Source organism: Suncus etruscus, chromosome 11, assembly GCF_024139225.1.
Source record: "Suncus etruscus isolate mSunEtr1 chromosome 11, mSunEtr1.pri.cur, whole genome shotgun sequence".
Classification (NCBI taxonomy): Eukaryota; Metazoa; Chordata; class Mammalia; order Eulipotyphla; family Soricidae; genus Suncus; species Suncus etruscus.
The window spans coordinates 101,368,772-101,387,432 of NC_064858.1; the positions used below are offsets into that span (position 1 = coordinate 101,368,772).

The 18,661-nt window shown below is 44.5% G+C and overlaps 1 protein-coding gene across 1 annotated transcript in view; it reads left to right on the forward strand.

Annotated features, from left to right (window-relative positions):
* The first annotated feature begins 1,614 nt into the window (after positions 1 to 1,614).
* The window catches only part of RAB21 (RAB21, member RAS oncogene family), a 47,195-nt gene continuing 30,148 nt past the window's right edge, over positions 1,615 to 18,661 (forward strand). The window contains exons 1-3 of the mRNA XM_049782779.1: positions 1,615 to 1,796; positions 15,236 to 15,295; positions 16,857 to 16,964. Coding sequence (XP_049638736.1) covers positions 1,644 to 1,796; positions 15,236 to 15,295; positions 16,857 to 16,964 — 321 coding nt within the window. The 5' untranslated portion in view covers positions 1,615 to 1,643. The remainder of the gene's footprint in view (positions 1,797 to 15,235; positions 15,296 to 16,856; positions 16,965 to 18,661) is intronic.

The following is an 18,661-nucleotide window of genomic DNA, read 5'->3' on the forward strand; positions in this document are numbered from 1 at the left end:
ATATATCCTAGGAACACAAAAATACAATACAGAAAAATCCCTTCCTCACACCTATATTCTTTGTAACACTATTTATAATAGCCAGACTCTGGAAACAACCAAGATGCCCTTCAACAGAGGAATGGTTAAAGACACTGTGGTACATAGATACAATGGAATATTATACAACCGTCAGAGAGATGAAGTCATGAAATTTTCCTATACATGGAATCTATTATGCTGAGTGAAATAAGTTAGAGGGAGAAAAAAAAGTTAGAGGGAGAGAGATAGACGCAGAATAGTCTCCCTCATTGATGGGTTTTAAGAAAAATGAAAGACATTCTTGCAATAATTTTCAGAGACAAAAGAGAGGAGGGCTGGAAGGACCAGCTCACAGTATGAAGCTCATCACAAAAAGTGGTGAATGCAGTTAGGGAAATAACCACACTAACAACGAGCATGCCAATGTTAAAGAATGAGAGAAGTAGAATGCCTTGTCTCCAATATAGACAGGTGGGTGTGGGAGGAAGAAAGATGGGGGAGTATTGGTGGTTGGAGGGTTGCACTGGTGAAGGAAGGGGCTATTCAGTTTAGGACTAAAACCCAACTCCAACCACCATGCTTGTAATCCTGATGCTCAAATAAAGATTTATATAAACAAAAAAAAAATAATGAGAGAAGTAGAATACCTGTCTCCAGACAGGGGGTGTGGGAAGAAGAAAGATGGGGGGAAGAGCAGTGGTAGTGGGAATGCTGCACTGGTGAAGGGAGGGTATTCAGTTTATGACTAAAACCCAACTCCGACCCTGCTTGCAATCATGGAACTTGAATAAAGATTTATATGAACCAAAAAAAAAAAATAAATAAAGTCCCTGTTTCTAGAAGGAAGGAAGGAAGGTGGGAGGGAGAGAGGGAGGGTGGGAGGGAGAGGGAGGGAGGGAGGGAGGAAGGAAAGAAGGGAAGGAAGGATGGAAAGATGGAAGGATGGAAGGAAAGATGGAAGGAGGGAAGGAAGGAGGGAGGGAGAGGGAGGGAGGGAGGAAGGAAGGAAGAAAAGAAGGGGGAAGGAAGAAGGGAAGGAAGGAAGGAGGGAGAGAGGGAGAGAGGGAGGGAGGGAGGAGGGAGAGGGAGGGAGGGAGGAAGGAAGGAAGGAAGGAAGGAAGGAGGGAGGAAGGAGGAAGGGAGGAAGGCAGGAGGGAGGGAGGGAGGAAGGAGGGAGGGAGAGAGGGAGGAAGGAAGGAAGGAAGGGAGGGAGGAGGGAGGGAGGGAAGAGGGAAAGAGGGAAAGAAGGAAGAAAGGAAGCCCGGCTTGGTCTTCCACCAAGAGCAAAAAAAGAAGCAGCTGAGGGCAGAGGCCAACAGATTCCACCTGAGCCACCGACTTCCGCCCCTAGGCCTGAAGCCGGAAGCCGGAAGTCCCGCCCGTCCGCGCGCAGGCGCAGCGGCGCCGTCGAAGCCCGACTTCCGGGGTTCGCCGGCGCGCCCGCGCCTGCGCCGGGCGGGACTTCCGGCGCCGGCGCCCACGTGACCCTCCGGGGCGTGACGTCGGAGGAAGGAGCCGCCATTCGAGGCGCCGCTGGGGACCTGCCCGCCTGCCCGGCCGCCTGCCTTGCTGCTTCGGCGCGGCGAGCGTTGCTGCGTGGGGCGTCCGTCTCGCGCCGGGAGATGGCGGCGTCCGGCGGGGGCGCGGCGGCGGCGGCGGGGCGCGCGGCGTCGTTCAAGGTGGTGCTGCTGGGCGAGGGCTGCGTGGGCAAGACGTCGCTGGTGCTGCGCTACTGCGAGAACAAGTTCAACGACAAGCACATCACCACGCTGCAGGTGCGGCGGGGGAGACGGAGGCAGGCTGTGGGGGCCCCCCGAAAAGGACAGCGGCCCTCGGGGCGGCCGGGGCTGCGATCGGACGGCCCGATCGCCGCGCTGCCCGTGTCCGCGCCCCGAGTGTCAAGGCCGCCCCGTCCCGTCTCCCTTCTCTCCCCGTCTCTCCCCGTCTCTCCCCGTCTCTCCCCTTCTCTCCCCGTCTCTCCCCGTCTCTCCCCTTCTCTCCCTTCTCCTCTTCTCTCCCCTCCAGCCCTTGTCCCCCACCTTCCTTCCTCCCTCTCTCTCCTCTCTCTCTTCTTTTTTGCTCTTTCCTCTCTCCACTGTCCCCCAAGCCCTTGTCCCCCACCTCTCTTTCCCTCCTCTTCTCTCTTCTCTCCATCTCTTTCTCTCAAGCCCTTGTCCCCACCTCTCTTCCCCCTCTTCTTTCTCCTCCCTCTCTCTCCTCTCTCTTCTCTCCTCTCTCCATCTTTCTCTCTTTCCCTCAAGCCCTTGTCCCCCACCTCTTTCCCCCCTCTTCTCTCTCCTCCCTCTCTCTTCTCTCTCTCCCCCTCTCCTCCATCTCTTTCTCTTTCCCTCAAGCCCTTGTCCCCCACCTCTCTTTCCCCTCTCTTCTCTCTCCTCCTCTCTCTCTTCTCTCTCCCTCTTCTCTCCTCTCTCCATCTCTTTCTCTCAAGCCCTTGTCCCCACCTCTCTTCCTCCCTCTTCTTTCTCCTCCCTCTCTCTCCTCTCTCTCTTCTCTCCTCTCTCCATCTTTCTCTCTTTCCCTCAAGCCCTTCTCCCCCACCTCTCTTTTCCTCCCTCTTCTCTCTCTCCCTCTCTTTCCCTCTCCTCTCCTCTCCACCTCCTTTTCTCTTTCCCTCAAGCCCTTGACCCTTCCCTCTCTCCTCCCACCCCATCTCTCTCCTCCCTCTCCTTCTCCTCTCTCCCTCTCTCCTCTTTACCTCTCCTTTCCTTTCTTCTCTGTCTGTCTCTCCTCCTCCTCCTCTCCTCTTTCTTCACTCTTTCTTCTCCCCTCTCCTCTCTTCTCCCCTCTCTCCCCTCTCTTCTCCTCTCTCCCTCTCTCCTCTTTACCTCTCTTCTCTGTCTCTCCTCCTCCTCTCCTCCCCTCTTCACTCTTTCTTCTCCCCTCTCTTCTCTCTTTCTTCTCCCCTCTCCCCTCTATCTCCACTCTCTCTTTCTCTCCCCCTCAAGCCCTTGTCCCCCACTCCTCTTTTTCCCCTCTCCTCTCCTCTCCTCTCCTCTCCTCTCCTCTCCTCTCCTCTCCTCTCCTCTCCTCTCCTCTCCTCTCCTCTCCTCTCCTCTCCTCTCAATTTTTGCTCTTTCTCTCCTCTCTCCACTCTCTCTCCCCAAGCCCTTGTCCCCCACCTCTCTTCCCCCCTCCTCTCTCCTCCCTCTCTCTTCTCTCTCTCCCTCTCCTCTTTCCCTCTCCTCTCCTCTCTCCATCTCTTTCTCTCTCTTTCCCTCAGGCCCTTGTCCCCCACCTCTCTTTCCCCCTTCTCTCTCTCCCTCTCCTCTTTACCTCTCCTCTCCATCTCTTTCCCTCAGGCCCTTGTCCCCCACCTCTTTTTTCCCTCTCCTCTCTCCTCCCTCTCTTCTCTCTCCCTCTCCCTCTCCCCTCCCCTCCGTCCTCCCTCTCTCCCTCCCCCCCCCTCTCTTGTTAGGAACTTGGCCTCTGATTTGGGGCTGCCAACTTGAGGTCCTTTGCAACTTCTATGGCTCACGGATGACTCAGTATTTCTGCACTGTTGCCTTTTATCCTGTTGCCCAGAAACTTGAGTTGACGGGTACCACGTTTGAGCACTTCTGGGTGGGGGGGAGCTGGTTGCAAGGGCCCCCAGTCGGCTGGCCACTGTGGATGGAGTGCCTATGCACTTTGCTGCCTGCCTGCCTGCTGCTTGGTGCCTGGGCATTTGGAGTCTGCGAAGTTAATCACCCACCTCTGGGCACGTAGGCACGTCATGTGGACGCTGGCTGGCCAGCATTTGGACCCCAACGTCACACACAGCTAGCTACCCGCTAGTTCACTTTTGCTGGATATTATCATATATTGGAGGATTGTCTTTTTATTGCTATTATTACTATTTGTTTTGTTTCCCTTCCTTTTCCTCCTTTCTCTTGAGTTGGAACGTGTTAAATTGGATGCTTCAACTCTGACCTGGAATCAAGGTGATGCCAGGCCACCCAGGCTATTGTATGTTCGTATATCACCTTTCCCCTTCTGCCCAGAAGGCATCATTAAGGAAATGTCCTGCGATCTGATTTGATCCATTCACTGCCCAGGGCAGTGGAGGCTTGTGAACTTTTGAGCTAGATTGTCTTAGTTCCCTGTCCCTTCTGTCTGATTAACGAGCTGTGAAGATCTTTTGCAGGTCCATTAACATGTCTCTGCCCAGGTTTCTTCCTGTGTTCAAAGGGCTGTAATGATAGTGCCCGGCTTGAGGAGTCACCAAGATAAATGGGCATAGACACATAGAACTAAACTCTGCGTCTTTACTCTTAGTGTCCCAGATTGTAGAATAGATCTTACTTGGTGATTGTATGGTACTACTTAAAAGAGTAGAATATCGTACTTGTGACATTTGATGTGTGGTGCTATTATTAAACTGAGTAGAATTTACCAGGATGCCTAGGTGTGATTCCATGTACTATTTTTATCTTCCCTTTTTACTCTTCCTACGTAAAGCATACTATCTGGCTAGTGAATGTCAGCTAACTTTATTTTTTGTCTTACTTTGTTGTACAAGAGGATTCAGATCCAAATCTTTTGAAGTGTTCTGCGCCCCACTCTGTGATGCTCAGAACTGTTGTGCTGCTGGGACTCCGGATCAGAACCGGGCCTCCTGCTTATGCAGAGAACGGTTTTCAGTCTAGAATCTTAACTGCCCTAGAAACAATTTGGGGTGGGAGACTTGGTTGGGGCCTTCACCAGTGCTATTGGAAAGGGGTTTGCCTCTTCTTACTCTGTTTGAGGGCCCCACCCAGTGATGCTGAGGTACCAGTTCAGTGCCAGGGAATCATGCAAAGCAAATGCTTTAAACTCTGTACTGTCTCTTCAGTCCCTTACGTACAATTTGATTTTATTGTGTTACAAAATAATGCATGGCTGAGTTTCAGGCATAATTTTCAATCCCTTCACTGTGACCACTTAACTCTACCAATACCCCAGTTTCCTTGTGGTAGAGAGTTATTGTTATTGTTGTGAGTTACAACTTAACACTTAGTGGGTTATTTACTGTGGTGAGTACTTTTGTTCTGTAATGCTCATTGCATCCTATGAGTTGGATATTTTTAATAGTCTCATTAATTTTTTTAAATTACTATATTTAAACTCAGTGGTCACAAGGTTGTTCATAATACTGTTGGTTTTAAATCTCACTTTAAAGGTGAGAAAACTTTGTTAAATTATTTGCTGTCTTTCATATATATTGCCACAAATAATCCCCAAACTGAAATTTGATCACACCATCTCTGGATATTGGGAAATCCTTTTGCAGTCTCCAGTTTAATATAAATATGAGAAAATCATTCCATATTTTTTTTAAAAAACATAAATTAACTTTTCAACCCCAGAATTGCATAGTCCCAAAACTTCCTCGAAGCTAAAAATAGTCTAAAGATTTTTAAGTACTAGAGAAAAACATCAGTCTACCCAGGTAGGACGAAATATGGTAGCTTTCCAGTATCAAAAGGAGTAGTATTGATTTTATTTATTTGCTTACTTAACTTACTAATTTCCCTTTCAGGCCACATGGGACAGTAGGGGCTAGGGCATCACTCCATCCTTGGGACCACCTTGTGGTGCCAGGATCAAACCAAAGGTCTCCAGCCCTTTGAATTATTTTCCAGACTAGATTTTAATATTTTTCTCTCATCACAATTTCACAGTTGTATTGCTAAATTGAAGTTCTTTTATGCCGATTTATGGAAGAAGAATAGATCTGATCTCTCTATGAGATATAATTGCACCTCAGCATTTTTTTACAGACATTTAACTTGGATGTGATAAAAATGCAACTTTATATGCTTTTAATTTTCATATGATTATGATTAAGGAGGTGAGAGAGTATTCTTTTTTCTTGTGAAAAAATTATTTTACTTTGTAAATATTTAGTGTCTTGTGACTTTTGCTCTCATGGGTTCATATTTCAAAGAATGTTACTGAAAGGTACCTAAGGTAGTTTCTGGATACTGTTTGAATCTTTTGTTCAGTACTTTGGGTTGTATATGTGGCTTAGTGGTAGAGCACTTGGCTTACATGTGTGAAGTCTGATTCTTGACATAAAACTTCCCCCAAATTCCCCAAGAACTTCAGTCAAGTGACTGTCTTGGTGGTCAGATGAACTGATAGACTGAGAAATTATGTCCTGAAGTCCCTATTTTAGTTTTGGATTTTTACAAAATTTTACCTTTTTATTATTGTTATTTTACTTTCTGTTATTGTTCTGTTTTGTCCCACACCTGCTGGATCTTACGGAAGCTACTTCTGTGATGATGTGGGCTGTGTTCGATCAAATCTGGGTGGTCCGGGCCTCCTGCATGTACTCAGCCTCTGAGCTGTCTCTCCTGTCCTTTTTCAGTTTTGGATCGCTGTAATTTCTAATAAGTTGTGCAGTGTATAATTCCAAAATCTGTTTCTCTGTAGTTCTCTATTCTGCTATCTGAGTTAGTTGTATGTGATAACCCCTCAGATAATTGAAGGTCCATAATTAAATCAACTATAGTTTTGTTTTGCTTAGGTACCTAATTCTTGTTCCTTTCACAGGAAATCTTTTTTGTTGTTGTTTTGGGAGCTCCACCCTGCAGCGCTCAGGGGTTACTCCTGACTCTGTGGTCAGAAATTACTCCGGCAGGCTTAAACCATATGGGATGTGGGGGAATCAAGTCCAGGCTGGCCATGTGCAAGGTGAATGCCCTTCCCGCTCTGCTGTTACTTCAGCCCTCACTGGATATCTGATATCTTACAACTAACCTCACTCAGTTGACATCTCTTCTGGAAATTCTCTAGTTGTTATTCTCTGTCCTTAAAATGTTATGTTTTCAGGGGTCATTAATATAGCTCAGTGGTAGAGTGTTCAATACCTGAGACTGCTGAAAACCTGAACAAAACAGAAATGTAATGCCTTGAGCCATAGAAATGATTCCCGGTGTGGTTTACATTGAGTAGGGATGTGTAGGCTGTTGCCTCAGATACTGAGAATCTTTTTGTTTTATTTGTTTTTTGGGCCACACCCCATGGCAATGGTCTGGGGACCATATGGGATGCTGGGGATTGATCCACATTCGCTGCATGCAAGGCAAGTGTGATACCCAGTGTACTATCATTCCAGCCCCTGCTGAGAATCTTTTTCTAAATGAGAGTCCCACTAGTTTTTAGGTAACTGCCGCACAGTTGTCTTAGTCTTTTTTTTGTGGGAGAGAAATCTCCCAAGCAACGCTCAGGAAGCCTGGGTGTTCTTGCAGTATTGCGAGTACTTAGTCCACCTCAGTGGTGCTTGGAGCCATCCTTTGGGCCTGCAGGACTGTACCAGAAATGCTAAGGTGACCTAGTGATGTTGGGGAATTGAACCAGTTTGTCCTGTTCTAGCATGCTCTTTAAGTTCTACATTTTTTGTCTGGTCCTGCTGCCTTGGTCTTATTTATTTTAAAAAGGTCACCAAAATCCCCTAGATATTTTTATTAAAATGCCATTTTAATAAAAGGAGGCATCTGGTAAATTTGACCTATTAGGTTCGCGTTGATAGATTTGGTCCAATATTTAGAGCATGTTAATATCTTTTAAATTTTTGATCAAGCATTCAGGCATCAATAATTGACTCCAGGGTATTAGATATGATTAGGTAGTGGACATGCAAAGGAGAGTAAGGCATGTTCCCTTCATTCTCAGTTAGCCTTCATTTAGTAAGAGGTTTAGGAATATTGTTGTCAGTGTTCACATCAGTTCACTAACAGTGGGGTGTGGCCAAAAGTGTATTTATCTCAGACATGTAGAATCTTATAGAGTGGGCATTTTCAGACTGTGGGTCACAGTCCTCTTTCAGTTCTTGACTAAGAAAGTTATTATATACTCTAATCAACTTGGAAGCAGAAAACAGCTCAAACTAACTGTTGTGAGCTCAGAGCTAGCTGTAGCATAGTGGTAGAGCACTTGCTGTGTAACTGTTGAAGCCCTGGGTTCCATCCCTGGCACCACCAAAATCGATGAAAAACCTTGACTTTTGTGAAAAGACACAAAGTCTTCCATGAAAAAGGCAACTCCAGCATTACAAAACTCTTGTATAGATAACATCCAGAGGTGCTTAGGAATTATTCCTGCTCTGTGCCCAGGAATTACTTCTGGTTAGCATGGGGAAACCATATGGGATGCCAGGGAATGAACCTGGGTCAGCTGCATACAAGGCAAGCTGGCTGTCCCGTCACTATGGCCCTTCATTATAGTGTTTTGAAGCTGAACTCTGTAGTTAGGGAGGTGGTGTTGGACCTCATCGAGTGGCATTCAGGGCTCAGTCCTGGCATTGTGTTCATGGTCATTTATGGCAGTTCTTGGAGGACCAAACTGTAAAGCTGACTATAAAGTAGGAGACTCATGAAACTTATGTACGTTAAATAGTGAGCCAGCTCATATAGTGATACTAGCACCACGTCTGCCACGTGTTTGTTGAATAAATGTTTACTCTTGAATGATTTTAGTACGTGCTTTGTTTTGGTTTCTTTCATAGGTTTAGTTTGACATGAAGCATTTTGCAAACGGTGCTACCTCTAGGAACACTATATCATTAATTGTATCTACATACATTATTGTGTTTGTATACACATATAAAATCATACTTATTACTACACATTTTTATTGTCCATTCTAGACTTTGGTTTGGGATTGACATTTCAGAATTTCACTTCTTTGAACATGGTAATATTTTCCATGCTTTGGATTTTTTTTTCCAATCTCTAGAGCTCCTTCTCGGTTACTGATAGTTTTTGTGTGTGTGTTTTGTTTTTTTTGGGGGGGGGGGGGCACACCCGGTGATGCTCAGGGGTTACTCCTGGCTATGCACTCAGAAATTACACCTGACTTGGGGGACCATATGGGACTTGGGATTGAATCGCGGTCGGTCCTAGGCTAGCACCGGCAAGGCAGGCGCCTTACTGCTCTGTGCCACCGCTGCAGCTACAGGTTACTGATAGTTTTAAAGTGGTTATATGAGTTTCTCTTGACAGTTCAAGGTACTTTGCCTGCACCAGGAAACTCATTGATCTTAATATAAAGTTTCTGTTTGTTTTTTTTGTTTGTTTGTTTGGTTTTTTGGGTCATATCTGGTAGCGCTTAGGAGTTACTCCTGGCTCTCTGCTCAGAAATTGCTCCTGGCAGGCTCAGGGGACCATACAGGATGCCGGGATTTGAACCACCATCCTTCTGCATGCAAGGCAAATGCCCTACCTTCATACTATCTCTCTGGCAATATAAAGTTTCTAATCTCATGATTTTCTTGTGGTTTGGGTCTTTGCTAAACTTGAGAGAACTGAATGAGAAAGCTGCTGTCTTTTTTTCCTCTGGAATTTATTAAGGCAGTGTGCTAAACCTAAGCAATTAAATTAACAGATTGAGCCAGAAAGATAATATGAGGATTAAATCACTTACTTGCCTTGCATTCTGCCAACCCCAGTTCAGTTCCTGGCACTGCATATAATCTCTTATAACCCCCCCACTCCACCTGTCCTCTCAGTAACCACAGCTACCAGGTGTGGCCCCCAGAACAAATAAAAAAATTAGCAAGCTTACTTTCATTCTTGTTATACAGATACCATTTATTGTGCTGGCTGGGGAATATAAAGATAAATAAGCTACTACTTACACCAAGTGGCTTTAAATTTTTTCTTGATTTTTGGGTTAAACCATCAGTTCTGGGACTAGCACCTGTGGGGCATCCCTGCTTCTTGTCTCCTTTTGCCCCCTTTTTTGACCTCAAGAGGCAGTATTCAGAAAGTCCTTGGAGTGATTCTCAGCTAAATTGGTCATTGTTTTATTGTGTGGACCCTTAAGAATTAGTCATATTTGCTGAGGATTACCTGGGGCATCTGCTGTCTCTTGAGGGACCTTTTGGTACTGAAATTGAACTGGAGTTCACTGCCTGCAAGGCATATTACTCAATCCTTGTATTATCTCTCAGAGCCAGGACCTTTTTTGGGGGGTGGGGCACACCTGGCTCTGGGTTTTTCCCAGCTGTGCTGGAGAGTCCAGTAACTGGGATCACTCACATGCAAGGCAAGCACCTTAATCTCTGTACTCTTATTTTTGTTTTGGGGCCTTGGCCTGAGTTGCTCAGGACTTACTTCTGACTGCATTCAGAGAGCACTCCTAATAGGGCTGAGGTTCTGAATGGACTGCCTCGGGATGAAACCTGGGTTGGTTGCCTGCAAGTCAAGTGTCCTTCCTACTGTGTTATCCAGCATTTTTTTTATGGGGGGAGGTTTGGGGCCACATTTGACAGTTTTGAGTGAGGAATCAATCATGACTTGGCACTCAGGAATTACTCCTGGCAGTGCTGGGGGATCATACGGGATGCCGAGGAGCAACCCTGGTTTACCACGTGCAAGGCAAGCATCCTACACACTGTGCTATCACTCCAGTCTCTGATTTTAATTTTTTTTTATTAACCAAAGACAAGAAATTTTGTTTTGTTTGGTTTTTGGGTCACACCTGGCAGCATTCAGGGGTTACCCCTGGCTATGGGCTCAGAAATTTTCCTGGCAGCCATGGGGGACCCTATGGGATGCCAGGATTCAAACCACCCACCTTCCTAGATCAGATCTGCTGCCTTCAAGGCAAATGCCCTACCACCGTGCTATCTCTCTGGCCCCAAGACAAGAAATTTTGAAGTATTCTTCATTTTACATTTAGTTTTTTTCTTTTTGGCTACGCCCGCTAACACTCAGGGGTTATTCCTGGCAATATGCTCAGAAATCGCTCCTGGCTTGGGACGCCAGGGGGATTGAACGCTGGTCCGTCCTAGGCTAGTGCGCCAAGGCAGACGCCTTGCACCACTGCTCTGGCCCCTAGTTTCCTTTTTTTGTAAAACAGATGAGGATTATTTGACTTCTACCTGGGATGCTCTGGCGCCTCTTCCTGGATCAGTGCTTAAGAAAGGGGTCACTTCCAGTGGTGCCAGAGATTGATCTGGGACTCCAGCTGTTTAACACTCCAGCCCTTTGTATTTTCTATCCCTTGGGTCTCTTAGTTGGTTTCCTTGGTTGCTTATTTAATTCTCTCGTATCTTCTTTTTTCTTTTCTTTTTTTTTTTCAGGCCACATCCGTTTGATGCTCAGGGGTTACTCCTGGCTAAGCGAAATTGCCCCTGGCTTCCGGGGGGAGGGGGGGATCATATGGGACGCCGGGGGACGAACCGTGGGGGGATCGAACCGTGTTCCGTCCTTGGCTAGCGCTTGCAAGGCAGACGACACCTTACCTCTAGCGCCACTTTGCTGGCCCCAATTCTCTCGTATCTTAAGTTAGAAAGTTGTGATACTTGAAATACTTAAGCCTGAAAGTGTTAGTGACCGAAAGAAAAATAATACAGTGATTTATGTTTTTGGTTTCTTTATTGGTTTTGGTTTTTGGGCCACACCCGGTGGCAATGCTCAGGCTCTGCACTCAGAAATCGCTCCTGGCAGGCTCAGGGGAGCCATATGGGATGCCAGGGATCGAACCCTATTTCATTGCATGCAAGGCAAACACACTACCACTGTGCTATCACTCCAGCCCCATATCTATTCATTTTTGTCTGTTTTCCTCCCCATTTTTCTATTCCTTCCTTCCCTTCCTCTCGGATTTACAAACATTTAATGACAGAAGTTTTACAGTCTTTTTCTTTTTTAAGCGTACCTACTAACTCTAGATTCTGATTTTATTTCTTCCTGAGCGAGTTCCCCTTCCTTTGCTGTGTTGATCAGGGGTTCACACTTGGTTGTGGTGCTCACGGGTGGGGCAGGAAGGGGTGTTTGGGCTCAGCGCTCATGGAGGAAGGGCCACATGCTTGTGCTCATTCAGTTACACACACCGGGTTGCAGTGTGCTGTACATCACACTGTTGTCCAACTGAAGTGTGGAGCAACGCTGGGGACTGAGTTTGTGACTTCCTCCTTGCAGGGCAGCACTTGATCTCTGAGCTGTCTCTGGCCCAGACTCCTTCAGGATAGATTCTGTTCTCTTTTCTATGTTCACGGATGTAAGTTGAGGCTCCTTTGATTTCTCTCTCCAACTTTATAATAGTCTCCTGTTTCCAGGTCTAGTTTAGTTCTTCTAATCCAACTTCCTCCCTTCCTGTCTCAATCATTTTCTGCTACTATAGATCTAGACTTCCCTTACTTACTTACTTACTTACTTACTTACTTACTTACTTACTTACTTACTTACTTACTTACTTACTTACTTACTTACTTACTTACTGCTTCATAGGTGCTGACAGTTACTTATTACTTCTTTTTTTCCTGGTTTGGTTTTTGGGCCACACGAGGTAATGTTTAAAGTACTCCTTGCCCTGTGTTGGAGGGGAGGGGCTTCCAGCAGAGTTCAGGGACCATTTAGTGCTGGTGAATGAATACCTGGATTTTCTTCATGTAGAGCATGCCCCTGAACATCAACCTATGTTTCTGGCCCTTAAGGCTGAATCATGTATTTATCCATGTAGTAGGAGGGAGGTCAAGTGAACTTGGAAAATGCTTGTATAAATGTAGTTAGCCAGTTTTTACAGATTTCTTTTTGGGGAAGGGTTGTCATATCTGGTAGTACTCAGGGCTTACTCCTGATTGTGCTCAGGGAGTCACTTCTGATGGGCTTTGTGTACCATATGGGATCCTGGGGACCGAACCTGGGTTGGTGATATGCTAGGCAAATTTCCTACACTGAGCTAATGTAAATGTGGGCAAAGTATGCAAAGCACAGTGAAGCATTTGCCATATACAGGAGTCCTCCCTTTATTGAGAGGGATAGTTGCGAAATATCCTTCCTCTCCATGATCTGCAATTGCTGGTGTGCAGGTAGCACTGAACCCTTTATGCTGTAGTTGCAGACATATTGTTGCTAATTTCTTAGAATCATAACTCAAATGAGACTGTTCTTAAACAGATCCTGGCACGATAGTAACAGCTCAGTAGGCTGAGCACGTGTTCGGTATGTCAGGTGCCCAGGTATGATCCTCACTGAGTACAGCATAGTTTCTTCTTCTTTTTTTGGTTTTTGGGCCACACCCGGCAGCGCTCAGGGGTTCCTCCTGGCTCTGCACTCAGAAATCGCCACTGGCAGGCTCAGGGGACCAAATGGGATGCCGGGATTCGAACCACCGTCCTTCTGCATGGAAGGCAAACGCCTTACCTCCGTGCTATCTCTCCGGCACAGCATAGTTTCTTAAGCGCTGCCTCCTGTAGTGTCATCCCCTGAGCATAGGGCTGGGAGTAGCTTCCAACTGTTCTGGATGTGGCTCAAAAACCCAAACCAAAAAGTGAATTAAAAGCAGGACCTCTAATAACGTCATTCATTGTTGGCCAGGATTTTTTTCTTCTCGTCTGTTAAAAACTAAATGATATAAACTAAACTGCTGTTATTGGAGAACCTGCTGCAAGCCTATGTATGTAACTGTGGTGAAGTTTGACAACTAGGCACAGTAAGAACGAACAATACTAGCTAATAATAGAATATAACCATTTCCTGTAATAAAAATTTTTGGGGGTATGCTATCTCTCTCTTCCCCAAAATACTTTTGTTGCTTTGGGGCACAGGAAGCAGTGCTCAGGGGTGGTTCCTGCCTCTCTGTGTCCAGGAGTGATCCCTGGAAGTGCATGGAGGAATATATGCACTGCCAGGGAATCGAACCAGGACTGGCTGCACACAGGCCTTATAATTTACCTCCTATGCTGTTTTTCTGGCCTCCCAAATATTTTATATAGTATTCAGACCAGAGTTTCACAGGAATTTCACAGGCATCTGAAGCTGTAGAAGGGAGACTCGGGAAATCATAGACTATTGATTATAGTTTACATTTGAAAAATATTTCTAAAATCTCAGTTTTTTTTTTTTTTTTTTAATTGAAACCTCTAAGGTAAAGTCCAGAACTTCCAGGATGTTTGATTTTGGTACCAAACCCAGTGGTATTCAAGGGGGTTACTTCTAGCTCTGTGCTTAGGAATTATTTCTGTTGTGTTAGGAGGACCATATGGGATGCTGGGGATCGATTCCAGGTCAGCTCAGGTACAAGGCAAGAAAGAACCCTATCTGCTGTACTATTGCTACAGTCCCTCAACTTTTTCAGTTCATTTAATATTTGCTCATCTCTGGCATTAAGCCAGACCAACATGGACTTCCCCAGCCACCCAGGGTAATTTGTTTAAGGTGTCAGTGGTTTCACCGTTGGTTAGGTAGGAAAAGTCCCTAATATTCTGAAAGGGGAACTCACCACCTTCTCTCTGATGCCTTCTTTGACTCATCCAGGAAGGTTTTGAACCACTGTTCTCAGCTCTTCCTCATAGTATACTTCACAGAAGTCTCCATTTGAACAAATACTATATAGTAATATAATTAGTTTTTCACTTTTGTTTCTGCAGTAGGTAATTACTCCTTGAAAGATTGTCAGTTTCATTTCTGTGACAGTACCTAGGACCGATTATTATATAGGGTTCTCAGCAATTAAGTAGAAAATAATTGTAGAACATTTAAAATAATACTGGAATTTATGCAGTTTAATAAACTACTAGTAAACTATTTTTGTTTGTTTAGAAATGCCCTGAGAAGAGGCCAGAGCAATAAATAACACAGCAGGTGGGGCATTTGCCTTGCATGTGACCAAACCAGGTTTGATCCTTGGCATTCGATATTGGTCCCATATGGTCCCTGAGCCTGCCAGGGCTGATTTCTGAGTGCACAGCCAGGAATAACATCCTAGCATACTGGGTATAGCCTAAAAATCAGTGTGCTGAGAACAGATATTATAGGCAAAAACTAAAAAAGAATTTGAATTTTTATGATACGTTCTTAACAAGATATTTTTTTTCTTAGGACATGTCTTCAGGGGCCAGAGTGATAGCAAAGCGGGTAGGGCATTTATTTGCCGTGCAATGCGGCTGGCCTATGTTCAATCCCCGGTGTCCCATATGGTGCCCCGAGTCTGCCAGGAGTAATTCCTAAGCACAGAACCTAGAATAGCCCCTGAGCACCACAGGACGTGGCCAAACATCAAAATAAAAAAATAACCCCTAAAAATCAAAAAGTAATGTTCTGTCTTCAGTTAATGTCTGGTTATTAAGAAAAACATTACTTTTCCTCCCAGTTATTTGTAGTTTAGATGTAAGCAAGGCTTAAATCTTGAATACAAGTATATTCTGAACTTTGCTGTTGTAACTTTATGACTCAGAAATGACTTTTCTGTATGAATATTGATTGTTTCTGTTTTTTCTTAGGCATCATTCTTAACAAAGAAGTTAAATATTGGTGGAAAAAGAGTAAACCTTGCTATATGGGTGAGTAAACCTTTTAAACCTTTTTAATTGAATGTGTGAAGACCTCTATCTACCTGCTCTTAGTACTTGAATTGTTTCAAGGAATAGGGGCACAGGAAGCAGTGCTCAGGGGTGGTTCCTGCCTCTCTGTGTCCAGGAGTGATCCCTGGAAGTGCATGGAGGAATATATGCACTGCCAGGGAATCGAACCAGGACTGGCTGCACACAGGCCTTATAATTTACCTCAGTCTATTCAAGGAATAGACTTTCTGATTTTTTTTTTCTTTTAACTTTTTGGCTTTAGGGGCCACCCCAGGCAATACTTAAGTTACTCCTGGCTCTGAACAGCTATACCTTGCAACACTCAGAAATTATTCCTGGCAGGCTTGGGGACCATATGGAATGCCAGGGATTGAACCCTGGAGGCAAATGCCCTACCTGCTGTGCTGTCGCTCTGGCCTCTGAATTTTTTTAATTATATTTTTTAGTTAGTCTCAAGGTTCTGTGCTTAGAAGTCGTTCCTGAAAGTGCTTGGGAGACCATCCGGTACTAAGGATCAAACCTGCACTTCCTGCATAAACCTGTGCCCAGGCCATTGAACTGTCTCTCCAGTTTTCAAAACTTTTTTTTATTTTTATTTTTGTTTTTTGGGCCACACCCAGTGGTGCTCAGGACTTACTCCTGGCAGGCTCGGGGATCGAAAAAGGGTCTGTGCTGAGTTGGTCGAGTGCAAGGCAAACACCTCGGAGCTATTTCTCTGGCACTTCCCAAAACTTTTTTTTTGGGGGGGGGGGGGGTTTGAGTCATACCCAGCAGTGCTTAGGGGTCACTCCTGGCTCTGCACGCAGAAATCACTCCTTGTAGGCATGGGGGAATCATATGGGATGCCAGGATTTGAACCATGCTCTATCGCTGTACTATCTCTCGGCCCCATTCCCAAAACATTTTTAAACAATTCCTTAAATCTGAAGTTGGGCCAAGGCTTGTATCTTGAATACAAGTGTATTCTGAACTTTGCTGTTGTACCTTTGTGACTCAGAAAGCTTCCAAATCATAGAAAGAATGAGCTCACTGGACAGTGTTCCTTGTCTTAGCTTCCCCCGTGTCTGTTGTCCAGCCTTATAAGGAGTGACTGATGGAGAGAGTAAGGAGAGGATAATGTAATAATACCTAAGGTCCGGTCATACTCTGTTTTCATCTCCTCCCTCTTCCAGTAGCCTGATGTGAAAGCATCAGTGTCTATAGTGTCTATTACTGAGTAAGAGGACTGTCTTGGCCATTCTGCTCCTCTGGAAACTGAACTGGTGGCCTTTTTTTTCTTCTTTTTTTGTGGGGGGGTATGTTTGGGATAGAAATATTGTTGAGATGATTAGAAAGGGAGAAGTAACAGTTGTATAATAGCAAAACATTAAGTATTGTTATTTTACATGAACTATTGATGATGTTTTGGGTTATTTATTTCATGACCCCATTTTACAATTAATGAGAAATTCACTGTAGTTACATTATCAGTTGTATCTTTTATTCTGTCTGATAATAATATAATATATAATATTAATATTTTGCTCGTTTTTATTTTTAGGATACTGCAGGTCAGGAGAGATTCCATGCATTGGGCCCAATATACTACAGAGACTCAAATGGGGCTATTTTAGTTTATGATATAACAGATGAAGACTCCTTTCAGAAGGTATTCTAATTATTTTGGGTAGATTATGTAATAGAAAAACTATTGAATTTTACGTTTTCATTAACATGCATTTGTTTACTAATGTGATCATTCTTTGTTATTAAAGTATACCATTTTCATGTGAATGGTAACTCATTTTTATAGTATATTTGATTAATAATAATAATGTAGATATCAGTATTACTAAAAGTTCATTGATACTGTTTTCTCAATGTTAGGAAGGGGAAATAATATTACGTACAGCTTCAGAAAAATAAGGGACTTTCTCCCCGCTTTGTTAACAGAAAAACCACACACATTTCTGTTTTAGGGAACCTCCCTTCCCCTCCCTGCCAGCAATCCTCAAGACAACTGGGCCATCAGGCCAGTACAGATCACAGATGTGATGCTGCTTGGGCCTGCCAGTGCCAGGGACACCTGTCCACATCCAGTGGTGCATGGGGCTTCCAGGGCTGCCACCTGGACCAAGTACCCAGGATCACCTGGGTCAGGAACATCCCCTTAGACTATTTCTTGATCTCTCACTTATATTTCTTTGATTCTGCTTATATTAAACACCTGAATTCTTTTTTTTTTTTTTTTTTTTTGATTTTTGGGCCACACCTGGCGGTGCTCAGGGGTTACTCCTGGCTCTGCTCAGAAATCACTTCTGGCAGGCACCGGGGACCATATAGGATGCCAGGATTCAAACCAATGCAGGTCCTAGGTCGGCCATTTGCCAGGCATACACCCTACCACTCTGCTGTTTCTCCAGCCCATAAACACCTGAATTCTTAGTTGTGAAAAGAAAAAAACTACTTTATTAAATTAAAGTAGTACTTTATCAAATTCTCATTAACTATTCTGAAGAATATGATAGAGATTTTAAAAAGACAGTCTTGGTGGTGTTTATCTTAATGGCTCTTTTTTAAAAATTCCCTCTTCAAATACGTAATATACTATGTAGATTATTTGGAGTTACATAGGACATTTTTGGAGCTATTGAGACTTAATGTCATTTAATTTTTATAATCCAGATAGGTTACTTATTTGACCTTTCCTCTGGAAGTTCTTAGAATAAATCTGTTAGTACCTAAAGAGGCTAATTTTCAAATTAGAAACGTCTCTTAAATAGCTCTGATTTGGAATAAAAAAAAAGCCTGATGTTTGTAGTAAACTGCCTATTTTGTTTTGTGTTTGGCCAAATTCAGCAGTGCTTTGGGGCTACTTCCAGCTCTGTTTGGGGGTCACTTGGCAAGTGCTCATGGAACTGCAGTGCCAGGGTTCAAACCAGAGTATATGTGAAAACAAACTTTACTCACCACAGCCAATAATGGAGCTGTCTTCAATTCCTGGAATAAACTGCCTTTTGACTATAAAATCCATTGAGGTTTTGGTTTTTTTTTTGTTTGTTTGTTTTTTGGTTTTTGGTTTTTGGATCACACCCAGTAGTGCTCAGGAGTTACTCCTGGCTCTGCTCTGCTCAGCTCAGCAATCACTCCTGGGAGGCTCAGGGAACCATACGGGATGCCAGGATTAGAACCGTGGTCCGTCCTGTGTTGGCTGCATGTAAGGCAAACACCATACCACTGTGCTACCATTCCGGCTCCCCATTGAGAATATTTTTAGTTATAATGTCTCTATTTTTAAAAATAATCTTAACAGGGGCTGGAGTTGTAGCACAGCGGTAGGGCATTTGCCTTGCACATGGCTGAACC